Source organism: Mastomys coucha, unplaced genomic scaffold, assembly GCF_008632895.1.
Source record: "Mastomys coucha isolate ucsf_1 unplaced genomic scaffold, UCSF_Mcou_1 pScaffold15, whole genome shotgun sequence".
Classification (NCBI taxonomy): domain Eukaryota; kingdom Metazoa; phylum Chordata; class Mammalia; order Rodentia; family Muridae; genus Mastomys; species Mastomys coucha.
The window spans coordinates 8,883,222-8,900,017 of NW_022196897.1; the positions used below are offsets into that span (position 1 = coordinate 8,883,222).

Here is a 16,796-nt window from a genome sequence, read left to right on the forward strand (position 1 = left end):
ATGAAGTTCTTGGCTGTCTGGCAACTCCCTCTGTAATCCAGGCTAACCTTGAACTCAGAGATCTGCCTGCCTCTACCTCCTGAGTGCTGGAATTAAAGGTATGTGCCTCCACAGCCTAGCCTATCATTTTGATTTTCATGACCCAATATGTTTTCACATGAAGTGTCTTAGACTTACAGAAAGTGCTAGAAGTCATGGATCAGTTTTATAAGGGCTTGTATTATGGGGTCATCCCTAAACTTGCTGTTTCTTGAAAAATAATTCAAGAGCAGGTATAGATAATGGTGCATGCCTATAATCTCAGTATTTGGGAAGCTGAGGCAACAGGCTTTTAAGTTTTAAGTGTAGCCTGGGCTACACCGAGGTTCCTGTCTAAACAAAGAGAAACAAATTCAGAGAGAAGAAAGTGTAGAAGAAAGGCATTATTACCACTTGAGTGTGTAACAAGGAGTCTGAGCTGCTCAAAAATGCTGTCTTGGTACTCCAGAAAGAAGGGGGAGACAGATCTGCAGAACAGGATTGGGCTCCAGGAAATCCTACTTTAATAATAATGGGTTTTCCAATGAGCTATATAGTTGCCTACAATAGGTATGATGATTCAGACTGTGCAAACTGAAACCCAAAGCCATGTAGAAGGCCGTTGTGACAATCAATCAGTGGGGCTGTCACATATCAGAGGTGCCCACTGCCCACCGCTCACTGGTAAGCGCAGCTCCTGCAGTGTTTGTAAATGTTCTGAGTGCCTGGGCTCTTTGTTGGCCCTCTTCATTTGCTTATATGACCCTGGCAAGCTATTTAAGCTTGTTGTGTTGTTCTATTTCATCTGTTAAATGGGTATAACAATAGCAACTGCCTCTAAAGAATTGTAGAGACTAAATTAATTAATCCTTGTATGCCTGTAAGAACCTTGCCTGGCACATTATAGCCTCTTACAGTGTTAGTATTATTTAAAATTTTTTAAAAAATGTGTGTGTGTGTGTGTGTGTGTGTGTGTGTGTGTGTGTGCAGGTGGCTGTGAGTTGTCTCATGTAGATGCTGGGTGTAGAACCTGGATTCCCTGTAATAAGCAGTATGCTTTTAACCACCGAGTCATGTCTTCAGTCCTATTTTTAAACATCATTTAATATAATTTCCTCACAAAATTTCTGCTTAATCTCCTCATATAATGACAGTAACTTATAGACCAGATCCCAAGGCCAGTAACTGACAGGAACAGGCCATTGGCTTTCTCTATCTGTCCAGAAGTGACCTGCTGTGTAGTTAGGAGCACAGCAGAGGAGACCCGTGCTGAGAATTAAGAGACCCTGACATATCCATACTATTTTCTGTCTAATGTTTTTTCAGCTTGCTGATGAGAATTTGAGCCAAATTATCCTACGGGCTTTAGAGCTAATGTAAGTGAGAAGTTTTAGCTGAAGTCTGCCTTATGCAAGTAAAATAAAATCACCTCTTGTTTAGAATAATAAATAATTCAGTGGCTTGTTCAATCCTCTTGGCAACAGAGTCACTCTTGTCATGAGGGGGGGGAGAAAAGTGCCCTGGACAAGGAAATCCCCCAGAGCACATGTATGAAGCCAAGTATGAAGATGACATGCACAGAGCTCTGCTTGGTCATGTTCTGGCTTCCTGAATTTTTGTTGGAGGTAGCAGGTGGAAGCCGCACTAAATGTGCAGGGTCTGGAAAGGGATCAGGGAATCCTAAAGCTTTGTAGTGCCTCTTTGATTGGTGAAAATAGCTGCCAGTCAGGAATCCTGAATGTCTGAATCAGTCTAGGGGAGTAAGTCTATCTCTACCCCAAAATTTATCAGCTGTATAAAATGTAACAGAAGAACCCCCAATGAACCGGGGTGTGGTGAACACCTATAATCCCAGCACTCTGCAAGCTGAGACAAGAGGGTAGATGCCTGTTTGAGGCCAGCCTGGGCTACAAAGCGGAGTTGCATAGTAGCCTGGACTGAATCACATACTAGTGAGGTTCTTCAAAACACAGCAAAACAAACCTAAACAAATCCAATCTATAGAATGGAGTTGTTGTGAAAATGCAAATATAAAAAGCAGTGGTCTCTCAAAGAGCCCCAGCCTCCTTCACAAGGTGATGGAGACAAAGAATCTATAGGATTATCAGTTCCACATGAAACACCATCACCAGGAACCCCTCACACCCCCACACCCCAAGTCCTGCAGCACTTACAGTCAGGTCTAAAGCTGTCACTTCTGGCTCTCCTCTTCACCAATAAACTGCCATCACAAAAAGAAAGTTATCCTAGGAATTTGGGATGTGAATTTGCAAAGAGAATCAAACATAGCAAACATAGTTGTGCTGTGTGCTCCTCCTCAAGCCTGTGGAGCGACATCTTCACCTCAGCCTACTTTAACTCTTGCCTTTGTAGCTGAAGTACGGCCTGGCCATGCCGGATAGAAGGAAGCATGCTGAGCAAGTGCTCAGGGATCAGCTGCTTGTGAAGCAGGGCTCTCCCCTTTCTCTCCCAGGCTAGGAATCAGACGAACTATTTGTCAGGGTGGTCAAACTCTAGCATCCCAGGTACAGGGTCAATGGCTCAGAACAGTGCTCTGTGAGAGGATCCCTCTTGGTCTTGTTTTGAAGGACAGAGGATGGTGCTGTGGTGTCTGACTCACCTGGCTACCTTTACCATGTTGGGTTTGTAGTTCTCAATGCTGCTGAGCAGGGCTTTCATGGTCCTCCCGGTTCCAACAACATCCTTTGTGGAAAGCAGACAAGTTCAACAAGGCAGCACAACATAATGCTCTTTACATTCGCAGAGCTATTTCTTATTAATAAAATGCACATTAATTTCAAATGCTAACCAGGAAGCAGAACCACATATGGCTTTATGGACATTTCAGTTTGGAAGCTAGAGACTATCTTGGTGAATAAATTCTGTTCTTAAATCCCTCAGTTGTGTCATAGGATTCAGACCAGCCTCTAGAGAGGATGTGGGTCCTTTCTCATTGAGAGTGCCTAGGCTTCTGCATGCACAGTCAGGGACTAAATTTGGCCTGGAGGTTACATTTTACAATACAAGAGACACATGAATTTTCATGGACATGGGATGCACATCTGAATACAAAGAACGGATAAACACCTCCTCAGCTTCCCTATTCCTTAGGGGTTGCCATGGCTGAGAGGCAGCAGCTGATGACAGCCAGGAGGGCTGAGATCCTTGGCTACTGTGAGCACAGGGTCTCTGCCTCTGACAAGCTGTGGATCACAGTTACACAGAACTGACTGCTGCAGTTTATTGTCCTTCTGACAGAACTCAGCTGTCAGGAGTGGAGGGAGGCTGACCACAACAGGTTTGAGTAAAGTCAGGGTCCAGTGACTCATTTGGCTGGAGGGTCTACTTGTGAGTTGTATGAAGCCAGAACTGTACATACAGAAGGCCACACTGGCAAATGTGACACTAAAGCCTGCGGACAAGATCCTTTGACTTTTGGGGGGCTAATGAGACAGGTGTCTTGAGGAAGCATGGCCATTGATTATGAGAGTTGACAGCAGTCACAAGATGATCTTTCTGTTTCTTTCTGAATAGAACAACAACAAAAGACCCATCACTTTCAAAACTTCATAACTTTCCCTTGGATTGACATGTTCATTGACTGAATTTAAGATTTCTGAGGCTTGAGAATGGATTAAAAGCATTAGAGGTCATTGAGTGAGGAGAGGTCTAGCCTTGAATTACCTGTTAAATAAATAACAGTAAACATATTGACTATTTCTACAAGCTATTTTACTTTCCCTACAACTGTCTGGCATATAAATCCACACAAGAATGGATTGAGAAGCATGTGAAATTGGATATAAAACAGGACCAACTATCAAATAGTCATTGTAAAGTGTTGATTCTGAGTTAGTTAAAGCCAGTGACTATAGTTGGCTTCTGTTTACCACGAGTTGAAGAGCCACACACACTGAGGACTCAATACTTGGCCAATTTGATAAACAAAGCCGGCATTTTAAAAGTCACCATCTGATTCTTGTACCTTCCAAACATAGAAAAGGAAAAGGCCAGCTTACCTCAACAATGAGGACATTCTGTAGGGAAATAAAGAACAAAACCAATGTTTCAGAATATGATGAAAGCAAACAAACACAGCAAGCCTGGGTCGTAGGACAAATGCAAGTTTTGCTTACAGTTAGAAAACTGCAGGGTGCATTGTAGGCCTTGCTCATCCTACAAGTCCAAATTATTAGAGCAGTGGTTCTCAACCCCATTAGGTCCTTTTCACAGACCATATGCATATCAAATACTTACAGTATGATTCACAACAGTAGCAAAATTACAGTTATGAAATAGTAACAGAAATAATTTCATGTCACCACAACATAAGAAACTATATTAAGAGGTTAGCATTAGGAAAGTTGAGAACTACTGAATTAGGGGAAACCTCAGTGTTCCAGATTCATTTTAATATCCTTGTGGAATTGCTTGATGTTGTAATTTTATTGTCTATACTCAGGTTAGTAGCAAGCTCATGTCAGACCTTGTTGCCTCTTTGAAGGGACTACCCATACAATTATAACATCTCAATAGTGCCGTGTCCCTCTGGCTCCCATCTTTGGGATAACAAGCTCACCAGGAAAGTCAGACAATGTAAACTACATCATTACTGGGGGAGCGCTCAGTGACAGCCCTATTCCTGTAGCCACCCAAATCCCCAGTGTATCTATCCACCCAGAGGAAATAGGGTGAAGGCATCGAAAGTGTTGCAGGGGGCCTGCTGTGTCCTTTTTACTGACATGGCCAGATCCCTTGCTCAATGCTCACCAGGTATTCATCTATTTTCCCCAAGAACACAAATTACGTTTTATACTAATTTCTTGTTAGACTGCTTCTTCACCCATGGACTCCACACTTCACATAGTAAGGAGTTGTTTGCTTTGTTTACTGCTGTGCTCTCAGGACCTACTGTATTGCCTGCGTGTAGAAACAACAATTGTTTTTTAAAAGACTAATGACTATCAAGCTTATTCATAATTCATTAATCAACCAATTAATTGGATTAGTAGTAATATGCCAATGCTGCCCCATTAAATTATGACTATGTTAATATACCATTCCATTCACCAAAGTGGGAAGAATATGCCTTGAAAGTAATGCACTTTTACTTTATGGTCTTAGTTTTTTTTTTTAGATTTATTTATTTACTTATTTATTTACTTGTTTTTGTGTGGGCACATATGTACATGTGAAGGTCAGAAGATGAACTGGGGAGTGGCTTATCTTCTCCCACCATGTGCTATCTGGGGATTGAACTCAGACTTTCCGGCTTGGGGACAAGTGCTTTAAGCTGCTGGGGCATCCTAGTCATTCATTCATCCTTGATTAAATAACACTGTAATATCAGATCAAATTATAAAGTTCTTCTTTATATCTAATACAAAAGAGGTTTAATGCATTAAGAAGTCATCTACCCATACAAAAACAGTGATAAAGCTGTATTTCCATGTCACACATGGAGAAATGCCTTTCTGGAAGTGCTTTCTCTTAGTGAGGACACTCTTATTAAACCTATTTATTAAGAATATTAGTTTTATCATCAGGATGGAGGGCTATATTGTTTACTCTCAAAGCTCATGTGTCCTCTCCAGGGCACTGCACATTAATGTCATATGTGAGGGTCAGGCCATCGTGTCCCCTAAGACTCACGCTGACAGGAGTCTCTTTAGCATTTTCAATATGGCTTATTATGACCTTTGCCCTCACTCCACAGCACTTAACTTGGACATGTATTTTTAGTTTGACTGAGGCTTGACCAAGCCTATTAGCTAACCAGGATGCTTAGAGAATGCTATGGTTAATTGAATTTCCCTGTTCACAATCCCTTTTTGGCTCAATTGTGTAAACAAAATTTTCTTTCCAAAATATGTTAGTATGCATGCTTGTCTAATTAAGTAGGAAGTCCTGAAAAGGATTACGTCTCAGTCTCTCCCTCTCCTCCTCTCCCTCTCTTCTTCCATCCCTACCCACCAATTTAGAAACAATAAAATAAGCTTCATCTTTGAAAAGATTAACCATGACTTGAAGACTGTAACTAGGAAGTGGGACTTAGATGGTTATCAATCTGAGATTTATTGTCAAAATAATTCCAACATATTTTAAGCTTGAAAGGTTTTAAGGAAGATGGCTCCTCCTACTTCATGGCCCCTATCCCCAAGTGTTGCTTTAAGGGGCAGTCACCTTGACCTCTACACTGTCTTCCTGGCTGGTGGGCCTGGACTTCTCATAAGCTTCTACATTATATTTATAAAATACACACATTAAAAAGCTTTTTTTTTTCAGGGCTGAGATTGAATGCCACGCATGCCAGGCAAGTGTTCCAGCCACAGCCTGATATATTTACCACCATGTTTTAGATAGCTAATTTGTTTTTTAAATGTATCCAAAACATATTTGAAAACAGGAAAATCTAAAGATTTTCCCTCTTCACTTCCCCTTCCTTCCTCTTTCCCCAAAAACATACTAGGCAAGCAAGTAGTCAACCACCAAGCCCTGAACTTTGCTTAACTTTTGATGCACATTTTAACTTTAAAGACTTTAAATATATTTGTGTGTACATTAAAAAAGTATTAAACTTATAGTATCATTCTCTATTTTATACACCTAAAATCTCCCATCTATCAAAAATGATAAATTCTTAGTATCACATAAAGCCAACTACATATTCACATTTTTCCAATTGTCCCTTAAAAGGCCTTTATAATTTCTCTGTTTAACCTACTAGACATTGGATTCTACTGTATTTTGAATGTATTCCCCAGAGTTCCTCAATTGGAAAATTAACCACCAATAAACATTAAGATGGGGCCCAATAAAAGGTGATGCAGACATGTGTTCTGCAATGATAGAGTATTACCCTCATTACAAGAATGGCTTAGTTGCCTTAAGAGCAGATTGTCATAACAGTGAGGTAGGTCCTTGTCACTCTCCCATCTCTCTTCCTTATCTTTCCACTTTCTACAATGGGATGATACAATATGAAGCAAGAAGGTGTAGAAGATGGAATTGTCTCAACCTTGGAAGCATTTCTGTTAGTATAAGAGGACCAACTTGGTGCTTGGGTTTCCATGCACCAAGATTAGACTCAAGGGCTCAGAGACAAATAGTAGCCTATCTTCTATGGTCAACACAGAACTCTGGCTGATAGGAAAAGGTGATCTAGGGGGCTTGTGCTCCAGCTATGGTGGTGCACATGTAAGCAGGGCACCTAGGAAGGCAGAGGTGGGAAGATCATGAGTTCCAGGTCAGCTTAGGTTATACATCAAGACTCTGTGAAAGGAAAGAAGGAAGGAAGGAAGGAGGAAGGAAGGAAGGAAAGAAGGAAGGAGGGAGGAAGGAAGGAAGGAGGAAGGAAGGAAAGAAGGAAGGAAGGAAGGAAGGAAGGAAGGAGGGAAGAAGGAAGGAAGGAGGGAGGAAGGAAAGAAGGAAGGGAGGGAGGAAGGAAAGAAGGAAGGAAGGAAGGAAGGAGGGAGGAAGAAAGGAAGGAAAGAAGGAGGGAAGAAGGAAGGAAGGAAAGAAGGAAGGGAGGGAGGAAGGAGGAAGGAAGGAAAGAAGGAAGGAGGAAGGAAGGAAGGAGGAAGGAAGGAAAGAAGGAAGGAAGGAAGGAAGGAGGGAAGAAGGAAGGAAGGAGGGAGGAAGAAAGGAAGGAAAGAAGGAAGGAAGGAGGAAGGAAGGAAAGAAGGAAGGAAGGAAGGAAGGAAGGAAGGAAGGAAAGAAGGAGATGGGAAAGAAAAAGAAAGAACTCTGTGTGATAAATGAATAATCTTGGCCCATCTCTTTCATTTTCTGTAGCTCATTTTACTCTTGAGACACCACCTTCACCTATCTTTAAGGATCTGCAGTTCTTCCTTAACCAAACTTTCATTACCATCTACTGCTTTTAATTTGCACTGAGCAGTCTACTAAGATTCCCCCTTTTTGAGCAGGCAACGCTGGGGATATTTTTCAGAGCATTCTGTGTGCCTCCAGAACACTTCCCATCTGATAACCGTTTTCGTTGAATCTGAGATGTTTGCCAATTACTGTCTTAGTCATCTCCTCACACCTACCTCACTTCCTCCCAGGGAGCCAGTAAAAGTCTGAGGGGGTTGAGGGGCTGTAGGCAAAAATTCTATAGGGACTCTCTAGACTCCAGTGCGTTGTTTTGCTGCTATTCTGAGGTCTGAGCAAAGCCCATCACATCGAGGTTTTCTAATAAAGGAGGCAGGAAGGTAGAGAAGAATTACACAAATACAAACAGTTTTCTTAGGTTGGCTATTCTTACTTTAACCTTTGAAAACTCAAAGTGATCAGCAGCAGCAACGGGGTTTTGTGGGTGTGGTCACCCTCAGAGAGATTGGCTTGGCAAAGATGGTCTGGATGGTGGTGGTTATTGGCTGTGAGGAGGAGTGTGAATATAAATCCCACAGGGAAAGGAATGTTGCTCCGCATTTTATTTTATGTGATAACTCACAAGATTGCCAGAGTCATCCATCTATTTCTACTATTGTTCTCAGCCCAATTAGAGGCAATAAAAAGGAATGATTTAAGTTAAGGTAGCTGGTGGTGGTAGTATCGGGGGATTTGGCAGGTTTCAATTCTGGCATTTGATTAGAAACTTATTTGGGGGTGGAGTGCTCGTCTCCTGAAATCTTGCACAGAACCTGCCCAGCTGTTTATCTTCACTGCCAGCTCTGGGCTTGCTTGCCTGCCCTTCAGTTTTATTCAAGCCTTTCAGGGGTTTCTCTTGGACATGAATAGAATCTTCCTGCTTTAATGGATACAACACATTTTATGAAGTTCCAGGATTAAATCAACTTGGGAAAAAAGTCAGCGTGAGAGTGTGTGGTGCAGACAGCTTACATACAGTGAGTAATGATTTTAGGCACAGAGAGCCCACTGAACAGACTGTCGAGGGCCTATATATTCAACAGCACCAGGCCATTTAGAGCCATGACTCAGTCAGCCTGCCCTGAAAGTGAAAGAAGGCAGCAGAGAAAGGTGGGGAGGGAGAGAGAAAGGTGAGATCCTTTATCTTAGCTGAACTCCAACATCTTCAGAGGACCTCAGAGGCTCCAGGGCTGTTGGTTACAAACTCGGCACAGCTGAACAGGGGGAGCTATTTCCATGTGCTTTTTCTGAGGCTCTTCCTTTCATAAAACTATGTAAGAACCATTTCTATGGCTCCCTCTTCAGTTTGGCTGCAGCCCTTGTCTTCCGCATTTGCATACACAGGCAAGCACTCTGGATGGCTCAGCCCGGCCCTTCTTCCCTCCTGCACTTCCTTCTACCATATGTCAGGTTCACTCTATTTTTTAAAATTCATATTAAATAAATAAAATTTATAATTGTTTGACTGAATTTTGTACAACATACCATGATTATATTCTTTTCCCCTTAAACGGCTCCATGATGTCACCTCTGCCCAAATAGCAAGTTCATCTTGTTATTGAGATAATCATTCTTCTCTATAAACCCAGCTCAACTACATTTTCAGCTATTTTATTATTTCCTTGTTTGATTCCTGACTTCTTTCCTTAGTCATGCAGGTCCAGCCCTTTCCTCCTCCATTCTAGGTCTAATTCTCTTCTGTGTTACTCCCACACCCTCACCTTCTCCCTAAGATCATTACAGTTCCAAGAATCATCATCATCTTCTCCTTCTTCTTTTTGTATAAAGAAAGGGGATTTGTGGAAAGACTCAGGAAGCTATTCTTGAGGTGCTCAACACTGAATAAGAGAAGCCTTGTCCAAATTCCTGGTAGGGTAGTAATATGAAAAAAATGCAAATTTACTGACTGAACCGATGGATTGCATAGTGAGTACATACACGAGAAAGAGGAAGTTAGATGATGACCTGTAACAACCCTGCCACCCGATGCAGATGTTTTTTACAGTTTGGATTCTTCTATAACCACTAAAACAGGGACCCAGTACATGCTGAGTGAGTGCTTTCTTCTTTTAAGCTTGTTCCCCATCATGCATCTGCCTCATTGTGAAGAGATTCTGTTTATTGGATTTCTTTGTCGTCTTGGGCAGACAAGCCTGAACAGGTGAAGGAAGCATACCGAAGAGCTGGCTATTGCAGGTTGAATAGAAACTGTCCTTCCCAAAGGCTCCACGTTGGAGGCTTTGTACCCACGTGATGGCATTACTGCGAGGTGACCATGGCTAACATAACTTCATGACTGTTATTTGGAAGTAGGTGACTGGGACATGTCTTTGATAGATCATTTATGTCCAGTTTGGCAGACACCCCCCACCCCCAGCCTCTCCTGGCCAGCAAGGCGGACACAGCCTCCCTTCCCCAATCACTACGGTTTTCTATCTTGATGTTCTGACTTGCTGCAGGCCTGGCCTCAAATGGCCATGCCAAGGACTGACGTCCTTGAAACTACAAGCCATAATGAACCTTTCCTCTTTTTAGTTGTCTTTTTTCAGGTTTTTTTTTTTTTTTTATATAGTGCTACAAAGTTTGAGTAACACGATGTCCTTATTTTATAAGGAAAAGTACATCCCTAAAGTTAAATGAAAAATTTTCTTTCTTTCTTTTTTTTCCAGTAGTGCTGGCCATGCAATCCAGGGTCTTGTGAGTTGGAGCTAGGCAAGCACTCTGCCCACCACTGCTACGGGCAAGCACTCTGCCCACCACTGCTCCCGGCAAGCACTCTGCCCACCACTGCTCCCGGCAAGCACTCTGCCCACCACTGTTCCGGGCAAGCACTCTGCCCACCACTGCTCCGGGCAAGCACTCTGCCCACCACTGCTCCACCCTAGCTGCAGCCCTTTTCTCTCCCACCCTTAGTCATGCAGGATTCACTTCTGTCATCCTCCTTTTTGTTTCCTCAATACTGAAGCTTTGCCCTCTGGGACACTCCGCACCATCCTCCTCCAGCCCTAATCGGAATCAGCTGTTCTGCTGTGTCCTTCATTGTTACCTTCATTAGCTTTTGTTGTCCTCCAAACCATCCTCTGTGAAGCAGCAAATGTGTTTGGTTTGGGATCCTATCAGTCACTACCCGAAGCCAGGCCAAAGTGCCTTGGATTTAATATTTCCCCCTATGTCCCCCTGGAGACTGGCTGAAACCATCTCTCTGACTCCTACATAAGCTGATGCACTCACTGTTCATCCAGTGTCTACTCTAACCTGTGCTGGAGAAGGCTGTGTATGAAGCTAGGGTTGAGGTGGTGAACCCAGTGGTCTCTGCCCACTTCACACTGATTTTTCTGGAGGTGGAGGGGGGAGGCAAATAAAAAAATGTGTTCATAATTAAGTGCTAAACTGTGAATTGTAAAAAAGGTCTCACATACAGATGCACAGTGGAGCTGGGGGATGTTAGGAGAGCAGGACCAGGGTCTCATTCCTGACAGCTATGCAGGGAAGCTGTGTTGTACAGAGCAGGCATTGGGGCTGAGTCCTCAGAGAGAGGAAAGCATATTCCAAGGTTGGCAAGAAAGGCTTAGCTGGTGAGGGTGCAGTGCCACGAGGCCAGTTAACTATGACAATGTGGTAGAGATGCCAGCTGGATCAAGCGGGATTTACTGCAGTCAGGAATTTGGATCATACTTAAAGAGCATTTGGGGAAGGTTTGCTAGGTAAACCACAAACACTTAATTATACTTTAAGGTAATCAATGAATAAATTTTTAGAGTTAAGTATGTCCAAAATACCACACAAGGCACAGTTAGAGTAAATACATTTACTATGCACTTATACTGAACATCTAGTCAATATCTGAAGTTCAAAGTTGCCTGGGCTCCTGGATTTTTGATTTGTCTTTGTTAAGCCTGGCAATTGTTAAGAGGCCACCGAAAGGTTTCAACTGGCAAGTGGCTTAACCCAATTTGTATTTTAAGAAGATCCCTTGGGGGGCTGGAGAGATGGCTCAGCAGTTAAGAGCACTGACTGCTCTTCCAGAGGTCATGAGTTCAAATCCCAGTTTTTGAACTCATGTGATGTGGGATCACAACATGGTGGCTCACAACCATCTGTAATGGGATGGGCAATGTAATGATGCCCCCTTCTGGTGTGTCTGAAGACAGCTACAGTGTACTCATAATAAATAAATGAATAAATCTTTAAAAAAAGAAGAAGATCCCTTGGGCAGTTTTGTGGAGAATAGTGGACTCTTGAATGAGTCAAGTGAAGGCAGAAGTTCAGGGCAGCAGGTTGGGCTCAGAGGGAAGCTCTGTGGCATGACCATGACAACTCTTCTAAAGGAAAGCATGTCATTTGGGCTGGCTTACAGTTTACAGGTTTCATCCACTCTCATCACGGAAGGAAGCACAGCAGGCAGGCAGACATGGGACTGGGGAAGGAGTTGAGAGTTCTAGATCTTGATCCACAGGCAGCAGAAGGAGACTGTGCCACACTTGATCTAGCTTGAGCAGAGGAGACCTCATAGCCCACCTCCACAGTGACACACTTCCTCCTAACAGTGCCACTCCTCATGGACCAAGCATTCAAACACATGAGTCTATGGGGGCCATTCCTGTTCCAACCACCACAAGGGGTATGTATCCAGTGCCTTGTAAACCTTGAAGTTAGAAGAGACCATCTAGGAGGTTGCAAGGGTGGATTCTAACTCAAGAGCTCTGGTGTGGCTCCTGAGACTCTGCACTTCTAATAAGCTCCTAGAAATCATGTCAATAAACTATATCTAGCCCCAGGGACACATTAGGCCTCATCCCTGTTTTTATAAATAAATTTTTAGGGGAACACATTCATTTGTTTCAGCATCACCTCTGGTTGTTCTCAAGTTACAACAGAGTCAAATAGCTGCAACAGGAACTGTTAGTCTATACTGTCTAAAATATTTATATTTGACTCTTTATTGAAAAACTTGCCTGCCTAGTAGCAAAGGTCAAGAGTTGGAAGACAGCCAGGGAGGTAAAATGTAGATAAATATCCTGACTAGTTGAAGGTATATGAGGGCTGGGAGATGGTCTGCCCTGGCTCATCTAGCCTTGTCCTCTGCTGGGAGCTAGGCACATGAACTCCAGTCCTCAAAATCAAGTTGGTATGTTAGCTGCTGAGTGACTAGTCATTGATGATTCATCTTAGAAGTTCTTGGCCCAAGGAGTTCTACTTTGTACCTATTTAAGCATGCAGAAATGTGTCTCCACAAACAGGAGGATATAGATAAAACTAGATAGCACTGGGTAATTTGAAAGAAACTGTCTTGTCAGCCGTGAGTTAGTATTGTCTCCTGCTTGTATTCGTTCCTGCCTACTGGTCCACCTTTTCCCCTGAATGCACGCGTCCTAGGGTCTCCCTGACTTGCAGCAGGAGACACCAAAGACAAGACCTGCCATTCCTCTGCTTATTCCAGTACTGATAAGTAGCCACCCCTCCTCCAATCCCTAAGGTATCTGAAGGGCATGCCTATGTGTGTCTATGAGGGAAATCACTTCAAACAGGGAAAGTAGGAGAGGGGAAGCTCAATAGGAATCCTTTAGAGTTGTCATTTTGATGGTTCTCTCATTAAAAGCACAAGCAAGATCTGGCCCTTGTGGAGTAGTAACTGTATAGAAAGAACTAAGCTAAAATGACTTAAAGAATCCTTTCAGGGTGTTAAAAGCTATGAATTTCAGGACATTGCTGCAAGTGTTTTAGCCTTCCTAGGCTATTTCCTGCTGTAGTGTAGTGATATCAAATGATGCCTAGCAATATATTAACATCAACAAGTTCACTGCAGTTGCCATAGAACAAGATTTACTACTCCTGGAACTCACTAGGCTGTCTTCAAGTGGAAACAGAAACTGTTTTCTATTCAGAGTCTGTGCCTCCCAGTAACACTCCAAACATTAGGATATGTATTTGTATGAAATGCGGCTGCTGTTCTGTTTTTCCCCATCCAGGGACTGTGTAACAGTAAGAACTACCGAGGATGAGAGATGAAGCATATGTAATAAATAGACCAACACACTCTGCTTAGAAAGCCGAAGGTGTGTGTGGCTAATGAACACAGCATGGTCAGGACAGGTGAACAGAAATTAATTCTGTAGCTGTCATCCTTCCCAGAAAATCTGTATTTCAAGGCACACTCCACCAGGATCGTCTGCTTGTAAAGCAGCCCTCCCTGGGAATCCTAAAATTGTGTTACATCCAAATAGTCCTTTCAGTTCATAATTAGTCGAGGGCAAGCATAGAACTCCAAATTAAAACAGGATATTCTACTCCCAAACCTAGTAGGTTTCATTTTTCTCTCTCTTCACCCTCTCTCCCTCTCCCTCCCTCTTTCCTTTTCTCTATCCCTCTCTCTTTCTCTGTGATGTTAGCTCTTCAGCAAAGGGCTAATAACTGTGCCCTCAAGAAGTGGCCCCCATACCATTCTGCACATATCAATAAACCTATTTAAAGGTCTTACCACAGTGCCTGCTGCAAAGCAACAGACACACAAGAGCAGACAAAAGAGAGAGCTTGTTTTGGGGTAGGGGTGCCTACAAAGCAAGTAGAAAAGAAGAAGCCAGTAATGGCCTTGGGGAGGGGCGCTGTTTTCTGAAATACGGGTGGAATTGGAAGCTGGGAGGATTTAGTCTGCAGAGCCCTAGAAGCTTTCTGCAGGCAGTGTTTTGGACAGGAGAAATCATTAAAGGACCTCACGAATCTATTTGCATGAATTAGAAAACCCGGGAGAGCTTTTGAAATGCATTTGGAGCTCTGACCTGACATGAAGGTCACATAGATGTCCCCAGAAGTGTATGCCTACTGAGAAGTTACATTAACAAACCTTTCCAGCCAGTGTTGAAAGATCCTCGCCTCCAATGATCTGCATCTCACCCATGGACCGATCATTCTACAGAAAAGGGGGCAGGGAAGAAAAGGGAGACAATGATTTTAGTGCACAAGAGAACCTTAAAAGCACATTTTCCCATCTCTTTGGTTAATGGCTAGATTGTGCCTTGAAAATACAGCACACATAGCTAGCATGGGCTCATGGTTGCCTATGGTTACCAAGAGCCACTTTCCTGCAGGCTCTTGAGACAAAGCCAGCTAATGACTGGCTGGCAGGGAAAGTCTGAGGAGGGGGATGGACAGCTGGAGAGAGGCTAGACAAACTTAATATACCATAGATGATTCCTATCCTGAGGCAGACAACAAGGAAAAGACACACATTTGGACTTTACTGGGGTGAGGGAGCTGGGGGTTCCTGTGTGACTTCCAATAAGCTTTCTCTGAGGAGAACAATCAAATTTCAATTCCCCTAGAAATGGGGCCCTCATCTATTTTTTATCATTGTAAACTCAGCCCCTCATCTGATGACAAGAATAGTCCCAACTATTGCCAATAGACCATAGGGCAAGAAAGATTTGGTCTTCTAACATGAGTGAGCAAGCCTTCTGTTGCTCCAAGAATATGAGAGCCAGGGAGATTAGTTTTTTTTTTTTTTTTAAATCTAAATCTTCTAAAAGTGATCTTATTCGTGTTTTCAGTGTTGAAATATCTAGCAATATCCTAAGAAAGCCTCGAAAATCAAGGAAGCAAGCAAGCACACAAACAAACAGGCAAACACTCATTCTTAAAGTGCACCATGCAAGAATCACTTGGGGACACAATGGAAATTGAACTTGGCCTCTGTCTAATGACAGGCACACACTAGAGGAACTCAAGCAGACAGACTCAGCTAGTCTGCTCATGACCAAAGCAAGAATGTGGTGATGTTGCAATGCCTTGATCCAACAGATGAACCCGAGAAGCCGGTCGTAGTCTAGTGTGCTGTGCCGAAGCCGGAGGTGCTGACGCCGAAGCGGAACTGCTATCCTCAGTTACCTACGCAGCCAGTCTGATGCCAGTGTAGCAGTCCCTTTTCTTGAAAAGGTTTTCCCTCATTCTGGAAACGTTCATCCCATAGGGTCAGGCAGGCCCAGGGTTTAGCAGTGTAGAGAGAAAGCTGGAAGTGACTTCCAGGCTAGTTCCTGGAGGAGTTTCCTTGAACCGGTTGCGGTTGCGTTGGACTCTGTTGCCCACGGGTAGAGACCTTTATTGTGGTACAGAACACAGAATTACTTTGTCAGAGGGCAGGTTGTCTGGCATAGGAAAAAATAGCCTAAACTCCAGTATGACGGTTCTGCCAGTCAAGTATCTTTGTTTCACAAGAAAAAAAAGACAAAAGTGGAGAGAAATAGAAAGCTTAAATACTCACACTTTTTTCTTAAAATGTATTTATTATTTATGTATTTATTATAAGAACACTGTAGCTGTTTTCAGATGCACCAGAAGAGGGCATCAGATCTCATTATGGGTAGTTGTGAGCCACCATGTGGTTGCTGGGATTTGAACTCATGACCTTCACAAGAGCAATTGGTGCTCTTACCCACTAAGCCATCTCACCAGCTCCAATATTCACACTTTTAATCCCAGCACTAGGGAGGCAGAGGCAGGTGGATCTCTGTGGGTTCCAGGGCAGCCTAAACATAATGAGTTCCAGGATGGCCAGAGCTACCTAGATAGACTCAGTCTTGAAAAAAACAAAATAAATAAATAAATAAATAAATAAGTGAATGGGTCACTTGTACTTGCTTAAGCATTTCCCCCTAGAGCAGCATTGGAGAGAAAATCTGAAGGTGAGTCCTAGCAGGGCAGTGGTGGCACATGCCTTTAATCCCAGCATTTGGGAGGCAGAGGCAGGCGAATTTATGAGTTCGAGGCCAGCCTGGTCTACAGAGTGAGTTCCAGAACAGCCAGGGCTACCTAGAGAAACCCTGTCTCAAAAAAACCATAATAATAATTGAAGGAAGCCGAGCTCCTAGCTTCACTTCATCTCGTGGGAGCTCCACGAACGGGAACTTGAGGTC

The 16,796-nt window shown here is 43.1% G+C and overlaps 1 protein-coding gene across 1 annotated transcript in view; it reads right to left on the reverse strand.

Annotated features, from left to right (window-relative positions):
- Positions 1-16,796, reverse strand: part of Prtfdc1 (phosphoribosyl transferase domain containing 1) — a 112,298-nt gene that overhangs the window by 4,019 nt on the left and 91,483 nt on the right. Inside the window, exons 4-7 of the mRNA XM_031369153.1 lie at positions 14,732-14,797; positions 4,038-4,055; positions 2,639-2,721; positions 2,193-2,239 (exon numbers count right to left, since the gene is read on the reverse strand). Coding sequence (XP_031225013.1) covers positions 2,193-2,239; positions 2,639-2,721; positions 4,038-4,055; positions 14,732-14,797 — 214 coding nt within the window. The remainder of the gene's footprint in view (positions 1-2,192; positions 2,240-2,638; positions 2,722-4,037; positions 4,056-14,731; positions 14,798-16,796) is intronic.